The 20,474-nt window shown below is 36.5% G+C and overlaps 1 protein-coding gene across 1 annotated transcript in view; it reads right to left on the bottom strand.

Moving 5' to 3' along the window:
* Positions 1 to 2,986: 2,986 nt before the first annotated feature.
* The window catches only part of INTU (inturned planar cell polarity protein), a 74,336-nt gene continuing 56,848 nt past the window's right edge, over positions 2,987 to 20,474 (bottom strand). Inside the window, exons 10-16 of the mRNA XM_024745036.1 lie at positions 18,522 to 18,584; positions 17,470 to 17,691; positions 16,389 to 16,844; positions 15,286 to 15,383; positions 11,322 to 11,511; positions 8,436 to 8,593; positions 2,987 to 5,948 (exon numbers count right to left, since the gene is read on the bottom strand). Coding sequence (XP_024600804.1) covers positions 5,837 to 5,948; positions 8,436 to 8,593; positions 11,322 to 11,511; positions 15,286 to 15,383; positions 16,389 to 16,844; positions 17,470 to 17,691; positions 18,522 to 18,584 — 1,299 coding nt within the window. The 3' untranslated portion in view covers positions 2,987 to 5,836. The remainder of the gene's footprint in view (positions 5,949 to 8,435; positions 8,594 to 11,321; positions 11,512 to 15,285; positions 15,384 to 16,388; positions 16,845 to 17,469; positions 17,692 to 18,521; positions 18,585 to 20,474) is intronic.

The raw sequence follows: 20,474 nt of genomic DNA, 5'->3' as shown, positions 1-20,474 counted from the left end.
GTCCTTGCGGCAGGCAGGGCTAGGAGGCCGGTGGGTTCTGACCCAGGAAGGTGCGGGAACGGTCGCGGGAAAACCAGTTCTGTATAAGGAAATTTAGTAGCCCAAACCGGGACAGAGCAATAAACAAACTGTGTGGGATTAACCGAGTTTAGTTTTAGTTCCCAGAGTAACCCTTAGGCCAGGTACTGGGACGCCGCCTGTTAAGAACCCTGCGGCAGAGCAGGGGGTGAACAGCGGGCCATCCAGCGGTGCTTCATCTGCCGCTCCCCATCGCTGGAAGTACCGCCTGAACCATCGCTGGCCTTACTGCCTGAACCATCCCCAGCTTCCCTGTCCTCGGAGAAATTGTCTTGCATGAAACTGGGCCTTGGTGCCAAAAAGGTTGAGGACCACTGCCTTACACCTTCTGTTAGAAATTGCTTTAATTTCTGCTCGTCTAATTTAGCAGGGGTCGTTTGTCTAGTCACTGTCTGGCTTTACTGACTGCACCCCATAACACAAGATGTTCCTCTTTCTCCTGTATTTTATTTAAATTGGTAATTCTGTATAGAGCAGTGGTGCTCAAGCCAGACTGCACACTCAAAGGTGGGGAGTGGGGGAGTGTTTAGTCTAACTGATGATTGGCTTAGGTCCTGTTAAATCGGGATATCTAGAAGTGAGCCCTGGTGTCTGTATTTGAATTCCCCAGGTAATTCTTTTTTTTTTAGATTTTTTTTTTTTTAAGCCTTGTATTTTCTTTTCTTCCTTTTTTAGAAATAATTAAATTTTGGCTGCATTGGGTCTTCGTTGCTGCCCATGGGCTTCCTATTGTTGCGGAGCATGGGCTCGAGGCACCTGGGCTTCAGTAGTTGTGGCACTCGGGCTCAGTAGTTGTGGCTCATGGGCTCTCGAGCACAGGCTCAGTAGTTGTGGTACACAGGGTTAGTTGCTCCACGGCACGTGGGATCTTCCCAGACCAAGGCTTGAACCTGTGTCCCCTGCATTGGCAGGCGGATTCTTAACCATTGCGCCACCAGGGAAGTCCTCCCCAGGTAATTCTAATGTGCAGGGCTGAGAATCAATGACCTGTTTGAGGACAGTGGTCCACAAACTTTGATTTTAGGATATCTTTTCACTCTTAACATTGAAGACCACAAAGAAGCTTCTGTTTTGGTGATACGTGTTGACATTAACTATTTCAGAAATTGAAACAGAAAAGTTTAAAAATCAACTCATTTAAAGTAACAATAGTAAACCCCTACATAAGAAACATTTTAAAATAAAAAATAACTATTTTCAAACAATAAAACGTAGTGGGAACAGCCTTGTTTTATATTTTTGAAAGTCTTTTTAAATGTCTGGCTTAATAAAAGACAGCTGGATTTACATAGCTGCTTTTGCATTCCATTTGCTGCAATATCACACAACATGTAGCTGATGGAGAACTCCACTGTACGCTAATGAGTGAGAGGCAAATAATGTCTTAGTATTATTAATAAAATATATTCCTGATTCATCTTTACAGCTTGTTTGATGGTTTCTAATAAAGGAAGATTCCATCTTATCATCTCTTACTCTGTAGGACTTGCAGTTTTGAAACACATCTATAAAATGTGAGATGAGTTACTGGCTTTTTTGAACTTGAGGTTACATTTCTTTATTATCTTAAGTGTGTCTGAACTCTTTTAATAGTACTTGTCACTAATAAAAAAACAAATATTTAGGCCAGAAGGATTCCAGAGCAGGAATTCTGTTAATATTTTGATTACCTCACGTAAAGCTAGTTGGCAAGTCCTACTGGTACCATGTTTGGTGCTACCTTCCTTTCCATAGTGGCTTATTTGACTCAACTGGTTTTTCAGCCTGAGTCTCTCTACATTTTACATGCTGCTGCCAGATTAATCTTTCTGAAGCAATTGCATTAATTATTCCTAGCTTGAAAAATTTAAAGTCTTCTCATTGTGTTGACTTCAAAATGCTTTGTGAAAACCATTGCAAATTCAAGAAATGATGGGCATTTTATCTGCAAAAATCTGAAAAATGAAATGTTTCATTCTCTTTTAAGGTAATTCGGAGGACTTAGGGAGAAATTTAAAGGGTGAATTGCCTGAACCACACTCCAAGCCAGACCGTCTTTTTAAGGTGCCAAGAGAGGTCAACGGAAACATCTCTGGTCACAGGGAACGTAGTATCTCGGAGGCCGCAAAAGCAAGTCTTCTGCTGCTTCCCAGGGCAATTTTCTGTCCCTTCCTTTCTTGCCTCCCTTGCCCCTCTCCCCTGACATTTGACCCCGTAGTTGACATGTTCATAGCATATTCCTTTATGATATCCTCTAGCTTACTTTTGACATGTATTGTTAGGAGACAGCAAAAGTGAAAGTACTTAGAAGTGTAGCTTTTTTTTTTTTAAACCTATTAAGAGCTCTGAATCAGCTCTTTTCAATAGATATAACTGAAAATGTTTATTTTAATTTGCTGCATTGTATTTTATTTACTGATTTAGGGAATGAAAAAAGTTCTGGTGATTTATATGTTGATATTAAAAGTGTAGAGTCTCAGGGCCTTTGCACTGTTCACTCTTCTTTCCTTGGCAATCAGCTTGGTTAGTTTCCTCACTTACTTGAGATGTGGGATCACCTCAGCACCACTTTCCCTGGCCACCCTGTCTCCCACACTTCATATCTTATTTTCTTGCTTCACTTTTTTTTTTCTCTTAGCTTTTGTCAACAGTTACTTATTTGTGTTACTTGTGGCCTACCTCCCCCACGGGAACATAAGCTCTATGGGGGTAGGGATTTTTAGCTGTTTTGTTCACTGCTGTATCACTGGCATCCAGAACAGTGCTTGGTACAGAGCAGAAATGTAATAAATGTTTGTAGGGTAGGATGAACGGACAAAAAGGCAACACAACTGCAAACAAACCTCTAAACCATCTTTATTAAAAACTATCAATATAGTATAAAAATATCTTCAATTATATAGAATATAGAAGTATAACTCTACAAAATTAAATTATTTCCACACAGTTTAGTATACAGATTAAAGTTTTAGTAACATTCAATAATATATTTTAAAATATCCAAAGTATAAGTCATCGTTTTAGAAGTGTTTAGTGCAGAATACTTTTTCTTAGCTTTCCGAAATTTTGTACAGTAGAAGGTATGATTTAGCTGACTCCATGGTTTTCAACCAATGGATATTTAATAATAATAATAATAAATGGTGGTGGTAGTAGTAGTAGTAGCAGCTAACACTTTTATAGCACATAGCATATGCCAGGCACTATTTAGAGGGAAATCACACAGACAACACATGATTATTCACAATATTATTTTCAAGAATGTTCAAAGTGGACAAACCTAGTAAATTGATTTCATAGCCTTTCCCATTTGTATTAGAAATATAAAAAAGCAGGCACTGCAAATTTACTATCTTGCCAGCATGCATCACCATCAAGGGTCCCTTGGCACAAATAAGAAACATTCTCTTCTCTAACCTGACCAAAAGAAACAACGAGTGATAAAGAAAGAGAAAGGGGTTAGAAGCTAAAATGTAATTTTGTGGGGCTAAAAAATATATGATAGTGGTAAGACAGCACTTGACTTTTTTTTTTTTTTTTTAATGCTGGTTATATAGGCTTTTGCATTACAGTCTTTGGTAAAAAAAGAACTTTTGCAGGATGCTAATAAACTCCAACTTAAGAATGCTTCTATATCTGCTAAAGTATTCTTTGTCCCTCTTTATTTAATAAAATGGCAGATAGGCACTTCTTGTCTAATAATCAGACTGATCTGATTATGTGTGTTCAGATGTGAATCTGAACATATATGGAAAAATGGGCAGCTAAGTTTACTTATAATGCTTATTTTGATATCCATTTAGAGATAAAAGCCAAGATAATGTTTAGTTTTATTTCTTAAAAATGTAATGTCTCTGCAACATGGTCATTACAGAGCACGTCTACAATGTTGCAAATGACTTCGCCCTTATTACCATCAGTAGTCTGCTTTGTCTTTTTATTTCAGTTATTAAATGGTGGTCTCATGATTCTTTGACACCAGGAAAGCAGTTCAACAAACCAAAATTTCATTAAATGAAACAAAAAGTTCCTGATGGTAAAATCCCAAGTCTTAGTTCAGTCTGTTTGAAAATCTGAGGTGATCAATAGCTGCATTTATAAATAATTCCCAGTATTAAAAATAGCTCATGCTGTTTTGGAGGACATATCAAGAAATTTAAGACATTTACTAAATACTTTTAAATAATACCTCAATACCTATATAAGTACACAAGCAGTCCTAAGACAGTAGTAAAGAGTCTATCTACCATTTGACCAATATTATAATCTTAAGGGGGAGGATATTGCAAGCCATTTTCTACATTTCAAGAACCAAAGTTTCTTTCCCTGTTTTGAATGCCAAAATTAAGGCCCACAAGTCACTAATGGGACAAGTATAGTGGTTTGCATCTTAAACGATTGGGTGAAAATCTCTTAAACTCATGACAGAGGAATAATAGTGTTTCTCCTAAGACCAAATGTTTCAAATGGTGCATTCACTACATTTTGCAGTTAATTCAGAGTAAGCTGGAGGTCTCACATTTGAGGTAGGGGAAAGGCAAGGGACTGGCTTTAGATGTGCCGACATAATTTGCCTTCCAAAGTTAAGTCCTGAAGGAGAAAGAACCCAGTATTTTAAAGTCTTGGGGGCATCTGAGACTTCAATAGAATCCATTGGGTAAATGTCAATTAAGAATTGTCATGTTCTTCCTTTCTTTCAATCCACCAAATTCTGACAGCCAATGAAAATTCTCATCTTAGTACTTTTCTTTCTCTACTCAAAGTCAAGTAAACTATTATTCATTAAAATGTCCCCCTTTGGGAAAACCCAATACATAATGATCCAAACTTGTAAGGCAAAAATTTGTATTGAACAAAAAAAGTCGCCATAGAATTTCTTTAGTCAGCTTTTTCAGTGTTTTCAACATGATTAGGTTTTTAAAAAAGGTTTACATACAACTTTCCCAAAATTCATGAACTTGCATAAAATGTGTGTGTATACCTGAATATATTTCAACAAAGAGAAAAACAATGAAAGTTTATGGACAAATAGTTTAAAAAAATATATCCTAGTCAAAATAGAATTGACCTGGAAGAGTAAAGAAAATCAAATAAACAAAAAAAGAAGTTTAATTTTTACTCCTCTCTTCCCCCACTGTGAGGTATCTACTAAAACACCTAAACTAAAGAAAAGTATCTGATCTAAGAAGGAATCAGTACTTGAACATTACAAATTTAGGTACCAAACAATAGGCAAGAGGGGAAAAATTGCACATTTTATACTTAAGAGGGTCTTTAGACACCTCAAAGCAATCATTTCATTTGTACATGAAAACTCTGAGCTCACAGAGGTACAACTTGCTCATGGTCACAGCACTAATCAGTTACAGAACCTGGTCACCTCCTCCCAATTTCATGATTGTTTCGCCAGATATCAATATTAGTCTTAAGAAAAATATACAACGAATTGGGTATTTTTCCCAGATAAACATTCCTATATTAATTTTACATAAAACACATCACAGTATTTCAAACTAGTAAATAAATTAATGGTATATACCAAAATGGAAATAAGTTAACAATCCCTTCTTCATATTTTGATCAAGTATCTTCTTCAAAAGTCTCACAAAAAGATTTAGTGCATCAAATCCAGCAGCATATCATCTCAGTCTTTAACAATCTTATGTTCAGTATTGAACAGAGGAAAGAAGTTAAACCTTATCTCTTTGTGAATGGATTTCAGCAGTTCTAACACTACTTTATGGTCTGTGCAGTGCTGCTGTACAACAAGAAAACACAGCTACAAAGTTAATCCAAAGAACAATTTAAAAGCCATTTCAATGGCAATTTCTGTGACTGAGTCATGAAAACAGACGTAAAGTTCTTGAAGTCTGGGATGAAGAAAGAGCCTCCTGTAGAGGAAAAGAACACACTCATTTCAGAAATTCCAAAAACAAAAAACAAAGGAAAAAGACTCCAACTCTTCAATTTATTTTACTTAATTTTTTTGTTTCTGAAAGAATAAGTAGTAAATTCAAAACCACTAATCTAAATCTACAGTAGGGGGAAATGCAGCTAGATTTATTATAAAATAAATAATATATGCCTTAGGTCAATTATGTTTATTTTTCCAGAGTGTAAAAAGCCTATTTTATCAACATGTATAATCATGTCCCTCAGTTTTAAAGTATTAAATGTAGTCATTATTATTACAATACAGCCAATGGTGTACCATCATTCTAAGTACAATAGTTATTAGACATTGAATTGGGATTAACATTGAAACTTTGATTGTCTTAAAGAGTTAAAATTTTAGTCTATTTAATCAATACTAATGTATACAAATCAAGCCATTTAAATCAGGTGTAGTTCTGCGTGACTGCCTTAAATTTCTCTATTCTACATAGATGAGCAACGTCATAATTCAACACCTATTGATTTTTTTCAATTCCAATTGTGAATGTAGTTAAGGCTCCACTGTACACCTGCATGTGTGCCTAACTGGTCTTCCTATCTCTGTTCTCTCCTGTGTCCACACTGTTTTCATATGCTGTTCCCAGCTTGATCTTCCAGTAGCACAGCTCTGATCACACTACACTGAGTTTTGATCATGCTGATGCTCCCAGGCTTGGTTGGTTACACATCAGAGTCTCAAGTGAGCTTACTAAACATACAGAGTCCCACTCCCATAGATTATGGTTCAGTAGGTCTGGGGTGGGGTGCAGGCATCTCTGATTTTAATAAGTGACTCAGGTGATTATAAATCCCGTGGACCAGCACATGGGAATTACTGCTTTGGATAACCTTTGTAAAGCGTTTGTCATACAGCTTAGTACTATATGATAGGTGTCCAGTAACATTAGTCCCGCCTTACTCGGTGCTCATTCCTCCACCAATTCTCTCCCGCAACTCAAAGAACTGTCAGTGGCTCAATATTTCCCTCAAAATTCAATTCCTTAGTCAGGAATTGAAAGCTCTCTGCAGTGGTCCTAACTTAGCTTTCCAGCTTGATCTTTCACTTCATCTTTGCATATGCTATTCCCCTACCATTCTAGCAAACCAGTCAACTCACTGCCATGCCTTATGATTTCCCTTGTTTGGATCTTTATTCATCCCATCCTTTTCCTAGGATGCTCTATCCAAATCCAATTCATTTTCTAAAGCAGATCAATGGAACCTCTAAGCCTTTCTTTACAATCTCAGCTTAGATTTGCCCCCCTTCCTCGGAATTCCCAGAGTGTTTGGTTGTATTACCTAATTTATTATATATAGCCAGTATCTTTCTCTCTATCTCCATAGAATATGCATCCATATATACATAGGTATTTAAGCATGTTTCATATTTCTTCTGCTAGATGTAAGACCATCAGATGCAATGACTGTGTTTAGCTTTGCGTTTGCCAGTCCACCTACCCACCACCACATTTTGCCAAGCACAGCTCCATTTACTAAATCCTTACATATTTATCAAGTGACTGTGTGCCAGGTGCTGTTGCAGGTGCCAGTGGTGGACAAGACAGATCAATTCCTGACCTCATAAAGCTGACATTCTAGTGAGGGGGAGAAAGATTATAAACAAACAAGAAAATTAAGAATAAAGCAATGATAGAGAATAACCAAGTAGCGACTTTAATGTGGGCAAGAGATCATGGCTTGTCTCTTTAACAGGGGATGGCATGCTAGCACTGGTCTGAATATCCAGGAGTCAGATATGCAAAGGTGAAGAAGTAGACCATCCCCCATCCAATGTAACTGTGCACAGTGGACGGAGGAAGAGAGTGACAGGAGGTGGAAACAGACAGGTGGGCAGGGGCCAGGGAGGGCAGAGTCTTGGAGTTAGTTGGGGGTAGGAGAAGGAGAGGGGAAGAGAAGAGGGAAAGAAAGGAGGAGAGAGGGAAGAAAGGAAGTAGGGACAGGGGCTTCTCTGGTGGCGCAGTGGTTGGGAGTCCGCCTGCCGATGGAGGGGACACGGGTTCATGCCCCGGTCCGGGAAGATCCCACATACCGTGGAGCGGCTGGGCCCATGAGCCATGGCCGCTGAGCCTGTGAGTCCAGAGCCTGTGCTCCACAACGGGAGAGGCCACAACAGTGAGAGGCCCGCGTACCACAAAAAAAAAGAAGTAGGGACAGAGAGAAGGAAATAGCAGTGAAAGTGTGGACTCATAACCTTTTAGTGTATGACTAATACAATTTTGTAAGATAACTGAATAAGTTTTCTTCTTTTTTTTGGTAACAGAAAAAGAGTTGGGAGCAATTTAAAGGAGATACTTAGGAAATAAAGTAAAATTCTAAAATACATTAAAATATTATAGTTAGATTAATAATTCCATGCCTATATCTGAACATGTTTATCTCCATTACCACTTTTCTGTCACTTTTTAATATTTTTTTCCACTTACCCTACTACCCAGTAAGCCATAACTGGTGGTGTTTTTCTCTGATCAGTCCAGTTTTCAGGTGAGCATTCAAACAATACACCATGTTCCTTCACAGGGTTAAGAGAAGACACTGAATTTGTAGAACCTGAATGTTCTCCACCATTTAGTGCTTTCTTCTTCTGTAAATTAATAGGTATTATTAATATTAACTGGTATTAATAATGTTACATTAAAACGTTTTATATATAGATTTGAATTGGCTGATCGTAATACTTTAAGTGCCTGCAATGACATTCTTCTCTTTACCTGCAGGAAAATTTCTATTCTTCCTCATACTTACTTTATTATTATTTTTTATACATTTATTTATTTGTTTATTTATTTATTTTTGGCTGCGTTGGGTCTTCGTTGCTGCACGCGGCGAGCGGGGGCTACTCTTTGTTGCGGTGCACGGGTTTCTCATTGCTGTGGCTTCTCTTGTTGCAGAGCACGGGCTCCAGGCGCACGGGCTTCAGTAGTTGTGGTGCACAGGCTCAGTAGTTATGGCTCGCAGGCTCCAGAGCACAGGCTCAGTAGTTGTGGCGCACGGGCTTAGCTGCTCTGCGGCATATGGGATCTTCTGGGACCAGGGCTCGAACCTGTGTTCCCTGCACTGGCAGACCAATTCTTAACCACTGTGCCACCAGGGAAGTCCCCTCATACTTACTTGAAACACCATCTCCTAAAAGAGACTTCACGGATAAAGTCTCTCTTGACTCTCCAAGGGAACATTTTGTTCACAGCCCTACCTTATTAGTAGTTACACTATATTATATCAGCAGTTTATAGGTTTGTTTTTCCCAGTACATTAAAATCTCTTTTCCAGGGCAGACAAAATATGCTATTCATCTTTGTATTCTTTGAAAGCAGCTGTGCTTGGTACACAGTAGGTGCTTAATGAACAGATTACTAATGAGTTACTAAATGAATAGATGATTTTGTAATATATTTAAAACACATATACTTAAAGCAGTATTGTCTCTTCCTCTAAAGCATACTCTAAATTTCCCACTGATCAAATCATTAGCAAACCAGTGACTCATTTGGAATATAAAGACTTTTTGTAAAGCTCAGGCCAAAACAGTGGAGTGATCCTTGATTCTGCTCTTTCTCTCAAAATACTTATTTAAGACATCAGCAAATCCTTTTGGCTCATCCTCCAAAATATATTCAAGATCCAGAGGCCACTGACTTCTTGATTTGAGAGTTTCCACAGCTCCTAACTGGTCCCTGCCTCCACCCTCTCTCTACCCTACAAGCTCGTTCACAGTAGCATGACTGATCCTTTCAAAACTAAGGATCATGTCCCTGCTCTGCTCAGAACTGCCCAAGAACCTCCCATCTTCTTCCAAACAAAGCCCAGACTCCCTAATCTATTGGGCCATGCATTACCTGGCCCTGCTACCTTTGCCATCTCAACTCCTACCAGTCTTCTCCCTACTCAGCCCATTACAGGGCTCTCTCAGCCACCCTACCTCTGTGGCTTTGTACTTGCTGTTCCTTCTGCCTGGAAGCTGTGCCTCCACATCTGCCACATGGCTTGGTCCCTCACTTTATTCAGGTCTCTGTTCAAATATTACTTGACATGATCAGAGGCATCTTTCAAAATAGTTACCCCCACCTCTCAACCTTACTCTGTTTTATTACTCCTCTTGAAACTTACCCTACCTGATATATTACACTGCTTGCTAATTCATTAGCCTCCCCTGTTAGAATACAGGCTTCATGAGGAAAGAGACTTTGTTTTGTTCACTGCTGTATCCCCAGCATCTTGAGTAGTATCTGGTGTGTAGTAGGTACCTCAATATTTAAATAATATGGGGAAGCCTAATTTATATTACCAAATATTACTAAATAAGTTAATGAAATAAACCTTACAGAATCTATCAATATGTTAAATAGGAAAGGAGGAGCCTAAGAATGCAAAGCACATAGAGATATATAGTCAAACATAACATTTTGTTGAATACCAATTTCTGATAGCTCGAAGAAGAAATCCTGTAAGACAAAGAATTTTACTGCTGAATGAGTCCTAAGAGATGATATAATTCAGCTCACTCACTTTATAGCTGAGAAAATAGGAAGAGTTAATAAGGCTCAGTCCAGGATTCCTTACCCCCAGCCCAATGTTCTTCTACCTTTAAGCCTAGATTCTTCACAAATTTAGCATCCCTAGTACACGTATTGCTATGTGCATTCCAATCATTCTTCAGGGAGGTTTTTTTTTGTTTTGTTTTTTGGCAGTATGATGTTTGACCAGTCACGAATAAACTTCTGCATGTTTATCCTTTTCAAGAAATCAATACTTATCTTTCCCTGCTATTAAAACTATCTAATTGATACTTTAATTGTATACAACATTACTACTTATCCAGAGGTACAATATTAAATGAAACTTCATCCTGGATTGAAAAGCAAGCAACCAACCAAGTGGCTGAAACATCACAGTATTGCACCTACTGCTATACTTTATTCCATTTTGTTCCAAAATACCTTATCCTGCTGGTTGAATACTTTAAAGAATTATCAGTTACCAAGTGGTAGAGATAACTGTCCGAGAAATGGTTGGGTCAAATATGGGAGGCAAGTTTACATTACAAACTACGTTCTACTTTGCTACAGAAGACACACAGGTCCACCGTTTCCTGAAATAGTAATCTGGGACATCAAACTCAGAATTATGAAACAAAGTTTTAAAGTTAAGTACAGTGAATATAATCCTTTGGCATTCAAGGTAGATGGAATGACTGTTAAAACAAATAAATGAAAATAGTCATTGCTGGACATATTGATTAAAGAGTTTTAGAGAGAATATTCAGAGGTCTGGAAATAAACTGGCAGAAAATTATATTTATAGCAGTGCCCTACCTCTTCAACCAGTGTCTGTTGGAAAACTGCACGAATGGAGAGACAACACTGATGGAAATTTTTTATCAGCTGAGGATGGATAGAGCCACTTAGCTGTGCCACCTCTTCGTGGGTAGGAGTAATAAAGATCCCTTGCACTGTTTCTAAAGCGACATAGTGGAAAAGTGTGTTCTCAGGACCAGACGTCAATCTTGAAAAGAAAAAAAAAAGATATTAGAAGTAAACTTAAAAATGTTGCTTCATTTTGAATGCTGTAGACATCTAATAAGCTTTTAACTAGAATAGAATACTAGGAGTGTAATTAGGGAAGGGAAACTAGGCCAAACATTGAATTCCTTCTTCCTCCTTATCTGAAATACAGGCTAGGGTTATTATCAATTCCCTTAATGGAGGCAAACACTACATGTTATGCAAGGATAAACAAACACCAATTCGTTTGCAAGTAACTTAATCATCCCTTTGCTAAACAACCCAAACTGGCTAAACTCCTCTTTTTCCATGGTTGGTAATGAATAACTCAGCCCATGTCTGGGCCAGATATCTACAAGCCATAAACAAGGTATGTCTAGAGTGGACCACAAATAAAAACACCTTCCAATAAACTAAGCTTTTCAGTTAGTAGCATTAAAGTCTCTTACCACGATAGTCAAACTGATGATCCTGAAGAAAAATAAAATTATTATTACCAACTGCAAAGCTGAGTTAATATTCTAGAATACCATGGCAATTGCTAGAAGTACTCTACTACTTCTTATCATTACAGTCTTCCTTCTCTTTTATGTTCTCTTACTATTTTCACTTCTCCATTCTTCTTCTCCATCTTTTCTTCTCCTACTGAGATCTCAGACAGGCCAGCAGAACCTATAAATACTGCTTATTTCTACCAGCAGTAAGAAGAGCTAAAGAGCAACAATAACGGCAACAGTGAAATAATGGCAATAGTTATCATATACTGAATGTCTTCTATGTTCCAGGGTAGATGCTTTAAAATACCTTAGATTTAATTCTCATAATGACCCTGTAAGATATTAAACATTACTATCCTCATTTCAACCGTGAGGAAATCAATGTTCAGAGGACTTGGATTAACTTGTTTGAGGTCACATAGCTAAGTGTCAGAGCTTAACTGACTCTGCTCCACTATACCTTGCTTTTTCCTGATTGGCAATCTTTAAATATATGGACAGCAATTCCCCAGCTGCATCTCACTCAGGCTGCTCTATTCTCATTCTAATGTCTATTAAAAAAATTCATTTAGTTGATTCTTCTTCCAGCCATAGCACAGAGGCAAAGCAAAGGCATATTTCAGCTCTTAGCCTAAATACTGCCTTAATCATCCATGATAACCAAATTCCTGTTAAGCTGTTAATTAGGGAGCAAGATCAGAATAACTTTTGATCACTAACTAATGCTCTTGGTTCTCTTTAGAGACCAGGGATAGGCAGGGAAGGAGGTCATCTACAAATTTTTCTCATACTTTTCCGTAGGGTGTTTGGCTCATTAATACTGGTGGCGGATATTTTTTCAATCAAGTAAAAAATAATCAAAATGAAAAAAATTATAATTATTCAAAAAGGAAAATAATTTAAAACATACATTTTAACCCTGAGGTCACCAAATTCAAGAAAAGGTATAGAACAGAAATGATTCTTAATAAGAATCATTAATTCTTAATAGGAATCATTAATTAATAAGATTCCTATTTAGGGAAGTTTAGAATTAACATTTGTGTTAACTTCTTTAATTTTCTCTGAAAACAACTCCATGACAAAATGAGTAGGTCTAGTGCTTGAAAACCATAAATCAACTCAGTGTATATTAACTCACTCAGTGTATAAACCAAAAGTTTAAAACTCATCAAACAAGGAATTACTCACTGAGAAGACAAATATTTGTTCAAAAAAAATGTAGATTAAATCAGATTAGTTCTTCAGAAAGGTCACTCCTACAGCAGAGAATGGATTCAGGGTAGGCTGGGAGTTGGGAGCCCATTGCAATACAACCAGGTGAGAGAACAGGAGCTTGATCTAGGGTAGGATCATTAGGGGTTGAATCCATGCAGAATGGATAGGATTTGGTTACTGAATGAAATGTTTTCTGTATATTTTTGTGTTTAGTATGTTATATATTTTTATTTTACAAAAACAAGTACAAATTAGGATAATATATTACACACTGGTTTATATCACACTTTTAAAATTAACTACATAGTTTGAAGACCTTTCCATGTTAATAGAGAGAATAAATATGCATCTGTAGCATCCTTTTAAATAGGAGAGCCTATGATTTACATCACATATTACTTTATGCTTAATTTAACATAATTATACATTTATGTTAAGCTATAATATAAACTTAAGTTATAAAGTTGGAAAAAGAGTTTCTTTTTACTAGAGATAAAGCCCAAATAACACACATATATATTTAAAAAATAAGATATGGAGGTAATAAAAATTCAGAGCAGTAGTTTTTGTTAAATGGAAGACTAGGGTTTGTGGAAGGTATTTCAGGCTTCCAACAAAGGTTTGATTTAGATTTCCTTGATTAAAAAACATTTTTAACTATTAAAAAATTAAACATCATATTGGAAGGCATTAAATTCCAAATTTTAACACATTATATCAATATTTCCAGTGTATTATTTTACGTAGACAAATTACCTTGATTTTGCCCTGACTTCAGGAAAAAGCCTTTTCCTGACAACTCTGTGAGGTATGTATTTGAACTTATTATAAAATGTTTCAACGATCAAGAAGGCGGTAGCTCTGAACTTCTTTTTTTTAATGGGAATTCTATTTGTATATGTCTACTTGTTCAAATAAAAGTGTGCAATTGAGGGAATGCCCTGGTGGTCCAGTGGTTAGGACTCCGCGCTTCACTGCTGAGGGCGCGGGTTCAATCCCTGGTTAAGGAACTAAGATCCCACAAGCTGCGTGGTACGGCCAAAAAAAAAAAAAAGTGTGCAATTGACTTTTCTACACAAGTTGATACCATGCATGACATCGTAATTAAATAGCAGATGAAGCTCAGGAAGACCAGCTTGTCACCACATAACAGTGCTCTTGTTCTTGCCCAACAAGAAGTAAATATGTAACATTTCATATTTTAATAGTTAAGCTGTTAAACATGCTCCTCTCACTTGGTTCCTTTTACACCAGAATTCCCTACTTACTGTAAATTTGAGGTTTTACCTATTTTCTAAAGAGGGTGTCACAGGCTCAGTTCTCTGGCCCCAGACTCTGATCAGGAGATATGCAGGGAGGAAGTTTATCAGGGAGGATGCTTGGAAACAACACCTGTGGGGGTAAGACTGAAGGACTGAGCAATGGGAGAAGTTGAACCGTGCCGCAGTTGAGACAGACGTCTCAACAGATACCACTGGGAACGCTGAAGCTTGGATGGCCTTTTAGAGTTGTCCTGAATTTAAGTAGGGGCCAAGCCTTTGTACTTACTTATCTATTAGTCATTAGATGTAGGCTACTCCTAGAGAGAGGTTGTAACCTTGGCGGAGTCAGTAAACTTCCAAATAGGACAAGGCCAGGGGAGGGACTCAGCCATGCATGAGCCATTAGCAGCCATCACTCTCAAGCACTGGGAATGAGTACCCGGGGCTAAGGACCATCTGCAAAAACACAGCATCCACCAGAGTCTAAAAATAGTAAACTCTAATGTAAAAACTAGACACACAAAAGGGAGGTTACTTGTGGAAGAGACATAAGTGGGAACTTTCATATTTTGAAGTATTACTTTGTATGCTTTTTATTTCTTATGAGTATGTTTCCTATATGTATAATGAAAGATATTAAAGAAATAGCATAGCTATTACCTTTCATATGTAAGAGATATCATAATTACATTTGTTGAATAAAATCTCTCTATATTATGGAATAGCACTTTTTCATTGCAACATTTCCTCGAAGACATAGAGTTAAGTGAAAAAGAATAAAACAAGGAAGTTTCTTACTTCATTGTGTTATATATATCCAATTCTTTTTCTGAAAGGTCCTTTTTCAGGTTCCCCGAATGAAATGGATTTGGAAGAGCAGACTTCTTTTTAGTGACCTAAAAAGTATTATTAAGTAGATCTGTTTATATCTAAGAATGGAATCAAACAGGAGAAATGACGTAAAACTAAAAATCCTTCTAAGAGAACTACTTACTATTTTGCAATGTTTCTTTTAAATATTTTTGATGCCAACTTGTACTTCTTGGGTTATCCTATGCTAACAGTGACCCGAGAGCCATGTCATGGGAAGACATGACAGTTCTCCCTGTAAACCTTCTACTGGAGCCATAATGGAGCTATCACCAAATTTTGTTACAATTTATATGTATGCACACTTGTCCCCCTCTCTAGACTCTGCACTCCTCAAAGGCAAGAGCTGCGTCTTACTCATCTTTTTATCTCCTTTGTGTAGCATAGCCCTTGGCACATAGTAGATGCTCCATCAATATTTGTTAAATGGCTGAATCTAAGAGATTAATTCAGTTTCTTTTAGGAGTTGTTCAGGGCTCTTTAAGTCTATCCAAATCCTATCTTATCCTCCTCCTGTATTTCCTACCAATTTCACAGACTTGGATAATGAGTACCACCAATCTGAGTACTTCCTAAATATACCCACTTAGGGCTCCAAGAGTGCTCTATTGTTTGGAATTAGGAGATCGAATCTATCTATCTATCTAATTTTTTAAAGTTTCTGATTCTTTTGTTTCTACTGAACACTTTCTAGCTATTTAATTAGATCAGCCACCAAATGCCCCACAAGTAGGATGTTTTCTGTTACCACTGTGAATAGAAAAGAAAGAGCTGAACATGGAAAGCAGGATTAAAGAGTTTCCCTACTTGTAATTACTGTCAAGTAGATGTCCTAGCTGTCAAGGGGCTAATGTTTTATTACTTGACATTTTCTTCTTTCTTTGGTCCTAAATCGTTGGTTTGCCAACAGTGACTAAAACCACTAGTACAAATGAAGAAGTATCTGCCATTAAAAATTCTCTTGCAATTATAAGTAAGGACTGGAGAGACAGCTTAGCTCCCAGAACGTACACACTTGAATGAACACACACCTTAAGCAAGGCCCCACTTTCTTCTGAACCATCAGAACCCTGAGATGCTGTAGTGTGGGGACTCAGGCCAACACCTTCTCCACCTTCACAACCACTGTCAGATCCTCCACTTCTGGATGGACTGGGCTTACGTGTCTTTAGGGAATAGTCACCAAAAAGAGCTCTTCTGCATGTTGGAGAGGTTGCGACTTTGGTAGTACCTTGTAGCCTACTGAGGATAGGTGAGGTTGTTAAATTATCTAATTTTTCATGTGATCCAGCAAGAAACCAGTCAGCACAAGACAAACAGGGGGTTGCAGAAGAGGCTAGCCGTTCATTTATGCGGGAATCTACCCCTTCCAGCTGGTGAAGAGTTGTTTTGACCTGATCCACATATATACAGTCCGGTCCAGGATTCCCAACAGCTTTGGATGCACAGCCTCCAGCTTCTAATAGTACGCACAACATATAATGTCTCTATAAGAAAACAAATTAATATAGGTTTAGCTACATGAAAATATTTGTATGTAACATGCGTGTATATATTTATGAATACTAAACAGATATGGGCATGTGGCATAATCGTGTGATGATTATTGAAAAATCCTCCCTCCCCTTCTTAGTTATCCTCAATGCTTCTTGATAACCCGTGAAAACAAATCTCACATTGCCTTATCCTGATATACCATCAACTGCCACTTTTGGCACATGGAATTCCCTAAGGTAGCTTTCAGAGAGCCTCAATAATAAGTAGTCCTTTCATTTACAATCACATATTTATTCTGTTCTGGTTTTATATTCTTTTCATGTCTCTCTCTATTTCCCAAAACAAACTAGAAGATAAAACCTCTGTTTTTATAGAAATGGGAACAGAAGATCTTAAGAACCTGCTAAAATCTTATCTTGAGTTTCATTAATATTCCTCTATAAGTATTAAATGGATACAAAAGAGAAGAAATAAGGGCACATAACATTTTGTTTGAATACTACTATTTGACATGCTTATAATTTTAAACTATCATTTTTGTTTGTGTATTTATTTAGTCTGTAAATGGCAAAAAAAAAAAAAAAAAAATCCCAAGAAAAACTAAGGTAAACTTACCAAGCCAACAATTAGCAAAAAATACCTCCCTTCAGGTTCCTGAAAGACTTCAGTGTTTGAGTCTGCAGAAGGTTGGAGGTGATGTCGAGGAAATACTTCTCTCCATATAACCAGCTGACCGATTCTTTGTTTTGCTGCTAAAGGCAGTAGGCAATAGTGGCGACAGTATACAGCAATATCAATAAGATCATCCTTAGGCAAATGACTGCATATCAAATAACCCTTGAATTTAACCACAGAGAATAAAAGTCAACTAGTGACATAAAGCAAAAATCCTATAATATAGTTCTAAGAGTTTTATAGGTATTTCTTCAGTTGGCTTAAAATATTCCAGTTTCAAATGGAATAAATGAAGACACAGTAAAAATAGATGTTTTTTTCAACTAGACATCAAGTATTTGGAATAACTTAAGTCTATAATAGGTACACTTTAGCATAAAGCAAGATCACCTCTAAGTAGCACTAGCCTGAGAATTTGGCAAAATTACCAAAGCACTGAATTCTGAAGATGAAAAGTGGAGAAGCAGGAGTCAAGGTGGGGAGAGACTTACTTTTCACTGCTTACAGTTCTGTATTGTTTGATTCTTCTTTAGATATGTTTTATATTGTGCTTAAAAATCTTTTTTAAAAATTAAAATACTTAAATTCATTTGATGTTTAACTTGCTTTACATGGAAGTCAATTACTTAATGTTAGAAAATTTACCAGAAAGATGCATAGTTACTTTCTGAAGATAAGGGAAAAAAACACATGATTGCAAAAGGAAATCAACAAAGCAGTATTGCTCTTCTCTCATATACACTTGGTTCTTTGAGTACTGTTTCTCTCTTACACGTTTGTAAATGCTTTAAAATATAATGAAACCAGAAATATTTATTGTATTTGTAAATATGTAGGTACAAGTCTTGTTTTAAGATCGAATTTTATGGTACCTACATTCACAGAAAAAGAGATAACTGTATTTTTCATGTTTGTAACAATTTGAGAAAATTTACTTTAGGTCTGTTCATATAGCAGTATGACATATATAAAAATTTCAAGCTTCAACTTACCTTGTAAAATAGAGAAGAGCCCAAAATTGTATATAGCCGTCTCATGTCATAGTAATCCTCAGACTGGGGGAAAAACCACAGTGGATTTATATATATATAAAATTTTATATATATGTAAATATATGTATTTATATATTTTTTATGATTTTTAAAAATCCTAGTTAAGCTACAACAGTTAAAATGGAAATTACATTCTTAAGTAACTTATCTCTTCTTTTGGTATTTATTTATTTATTATGGAAGTATAGTTGATTTACAGTGTTTCAGTTGTACAGCAAGGTGATTCAGTTACAAACACACACACACACACACACACACACACCTTCTTTTTCAGATTCTTTTCCTTTATAGGTTATTACAAGATATTGAATATAGTTCCCTGAACAGCAGGTCCTTGTAGTAACTGAAGTTTTCATAGTGCCTTCTTTAGAAATCAATATACTAGTTTATTGGGGTGAGACATAAGGTGCCTATATATTTATTTTTGACTGAGAACAATCTTATTTTTGATTCTTGTAAGATAATGTTGATTAGAGACATCTAAGAGTAGAACATAAGATTTGTTACCCCAAGAGGGATTGAAAGAAATCTACCAAGACAAAATGCTTCTACTGGACATCACCTAAAATATCCAATACTACCATATACTATTTTTGAAAGTACGAATTGGTACAACCTATTTGGGAGCAACTGAGCAGTATGTAAAGAAAAAAAATTAAATACACATACTCTTTGAGTAATTCCTCTTTTAGAAATCTACAGAAATACTTAAATAAGAGATTCAAGATGTTTGTATAAAAAGTTAAGAGTAGAATTTGTAATACACAAAAAAAAAACTGGAGAGAAAGTTCAACAATGGAAAATGGTTAAGGAAATAAGGTTATGTTCACATCACAGAATATCATACATCTGTTTAAAAAATAAGGTTGATCTATATGAGCAAGCACAAAAGGTTTTAGAATACATTGTTCAGCAAATAATGCAAGCTGTGGAACAAAGTATTCATTATGATCTAAGTCTTGTTAAAAACAGCACCCTCAATTATATACATGTATGTATATACATATGTGTTGGTTTGTATGAGGGTATGTATGTGTATAGAGAAGGGTCTGGAAGAATATATTCCAGACTGTAAGAACAGTTGTAACTGGGGATGGAACTGGGGGAGAGGGATGAGGAGGGAGGACATTTGTTTTTAATAGCCATGCTTGCATTTATTTTTAACCAATATGCATGCATTACTTTTGTAAGTTGAAAAAACCCCAAAACACAATGAAACCTAAGGAAAACTGAAAACTGGAAAAAAATCTAAATATCCCTCAGTTGGGGAATGGATAAACACTGTGATATCATCATACAATGGAATACTATCAGCAATAAAAAGGACTGAACTACTGATATAGACAACATGAATGAATCTCAAATGCATTATGCTAAGTGAAAGAAATCAGGCCCACCGCTTTTCATTTGTTTTGACTGCCTTTTTGTCAAAGACATTTCTTGTGATGTTTTACTGTCCTCATATTTAAGAACAAGGTATTAAGTTCACTGGAAGCTTTTTGAGGGTCTGGAAGCTCTGATTGGCTTCACCATAGGTAAGCTTTTAAAAACTTTTATTTTATGCATGCAGTCCAAGAGGATTTCAGGTGAGATACATTCCCTTAAGCAATCAATTGGATGTTCTTGGGTCATGGTAGTAAATGTGATTGGGGAAATAGCTGTGAATACCATTCTTTCTGTGCCCCAGAAATGTCACCCTTCTCTGGAATGCGATTAACTGGGTGTTCAGTAATATTAAAAAAGCATGAAATAGAAATTAATTAAAAATTGTTTTATTTTAATTAAAATTTTGATCATGGTAAAATACACATAATATAAAATTTACCATCTTAGTCTTTTTTTTTTTTTTTTTTTTTTTTTTTTTTTGTTGGCGCCCTCCCCCCTTTTTTGGCC

This window comes from Neophocaena asiaeorientalis, unplaced genomic scaffold, assembly GCF_003031525.2.
Source record: "Neophocaena asiaeorientalis asiaeorientalis breed wild unplaced genomic scaffold, Neophocaena_asiaeorientalis_V1.1 scaffold65, whole genome shotgun sequence".
Classification (NCBI taxonomy): domain Eukaryota; kingdom Metazoa; phylum Chordata; class Mammalia; order Artiodactyla; family Phocoenidae; genus Neophocaena; species Neophocaena asiaeorientalis.
Note: the sequence above shows the minus strand (reverse complement) of the source record. Positions and strands in the feature narration are given on the sequence as shown.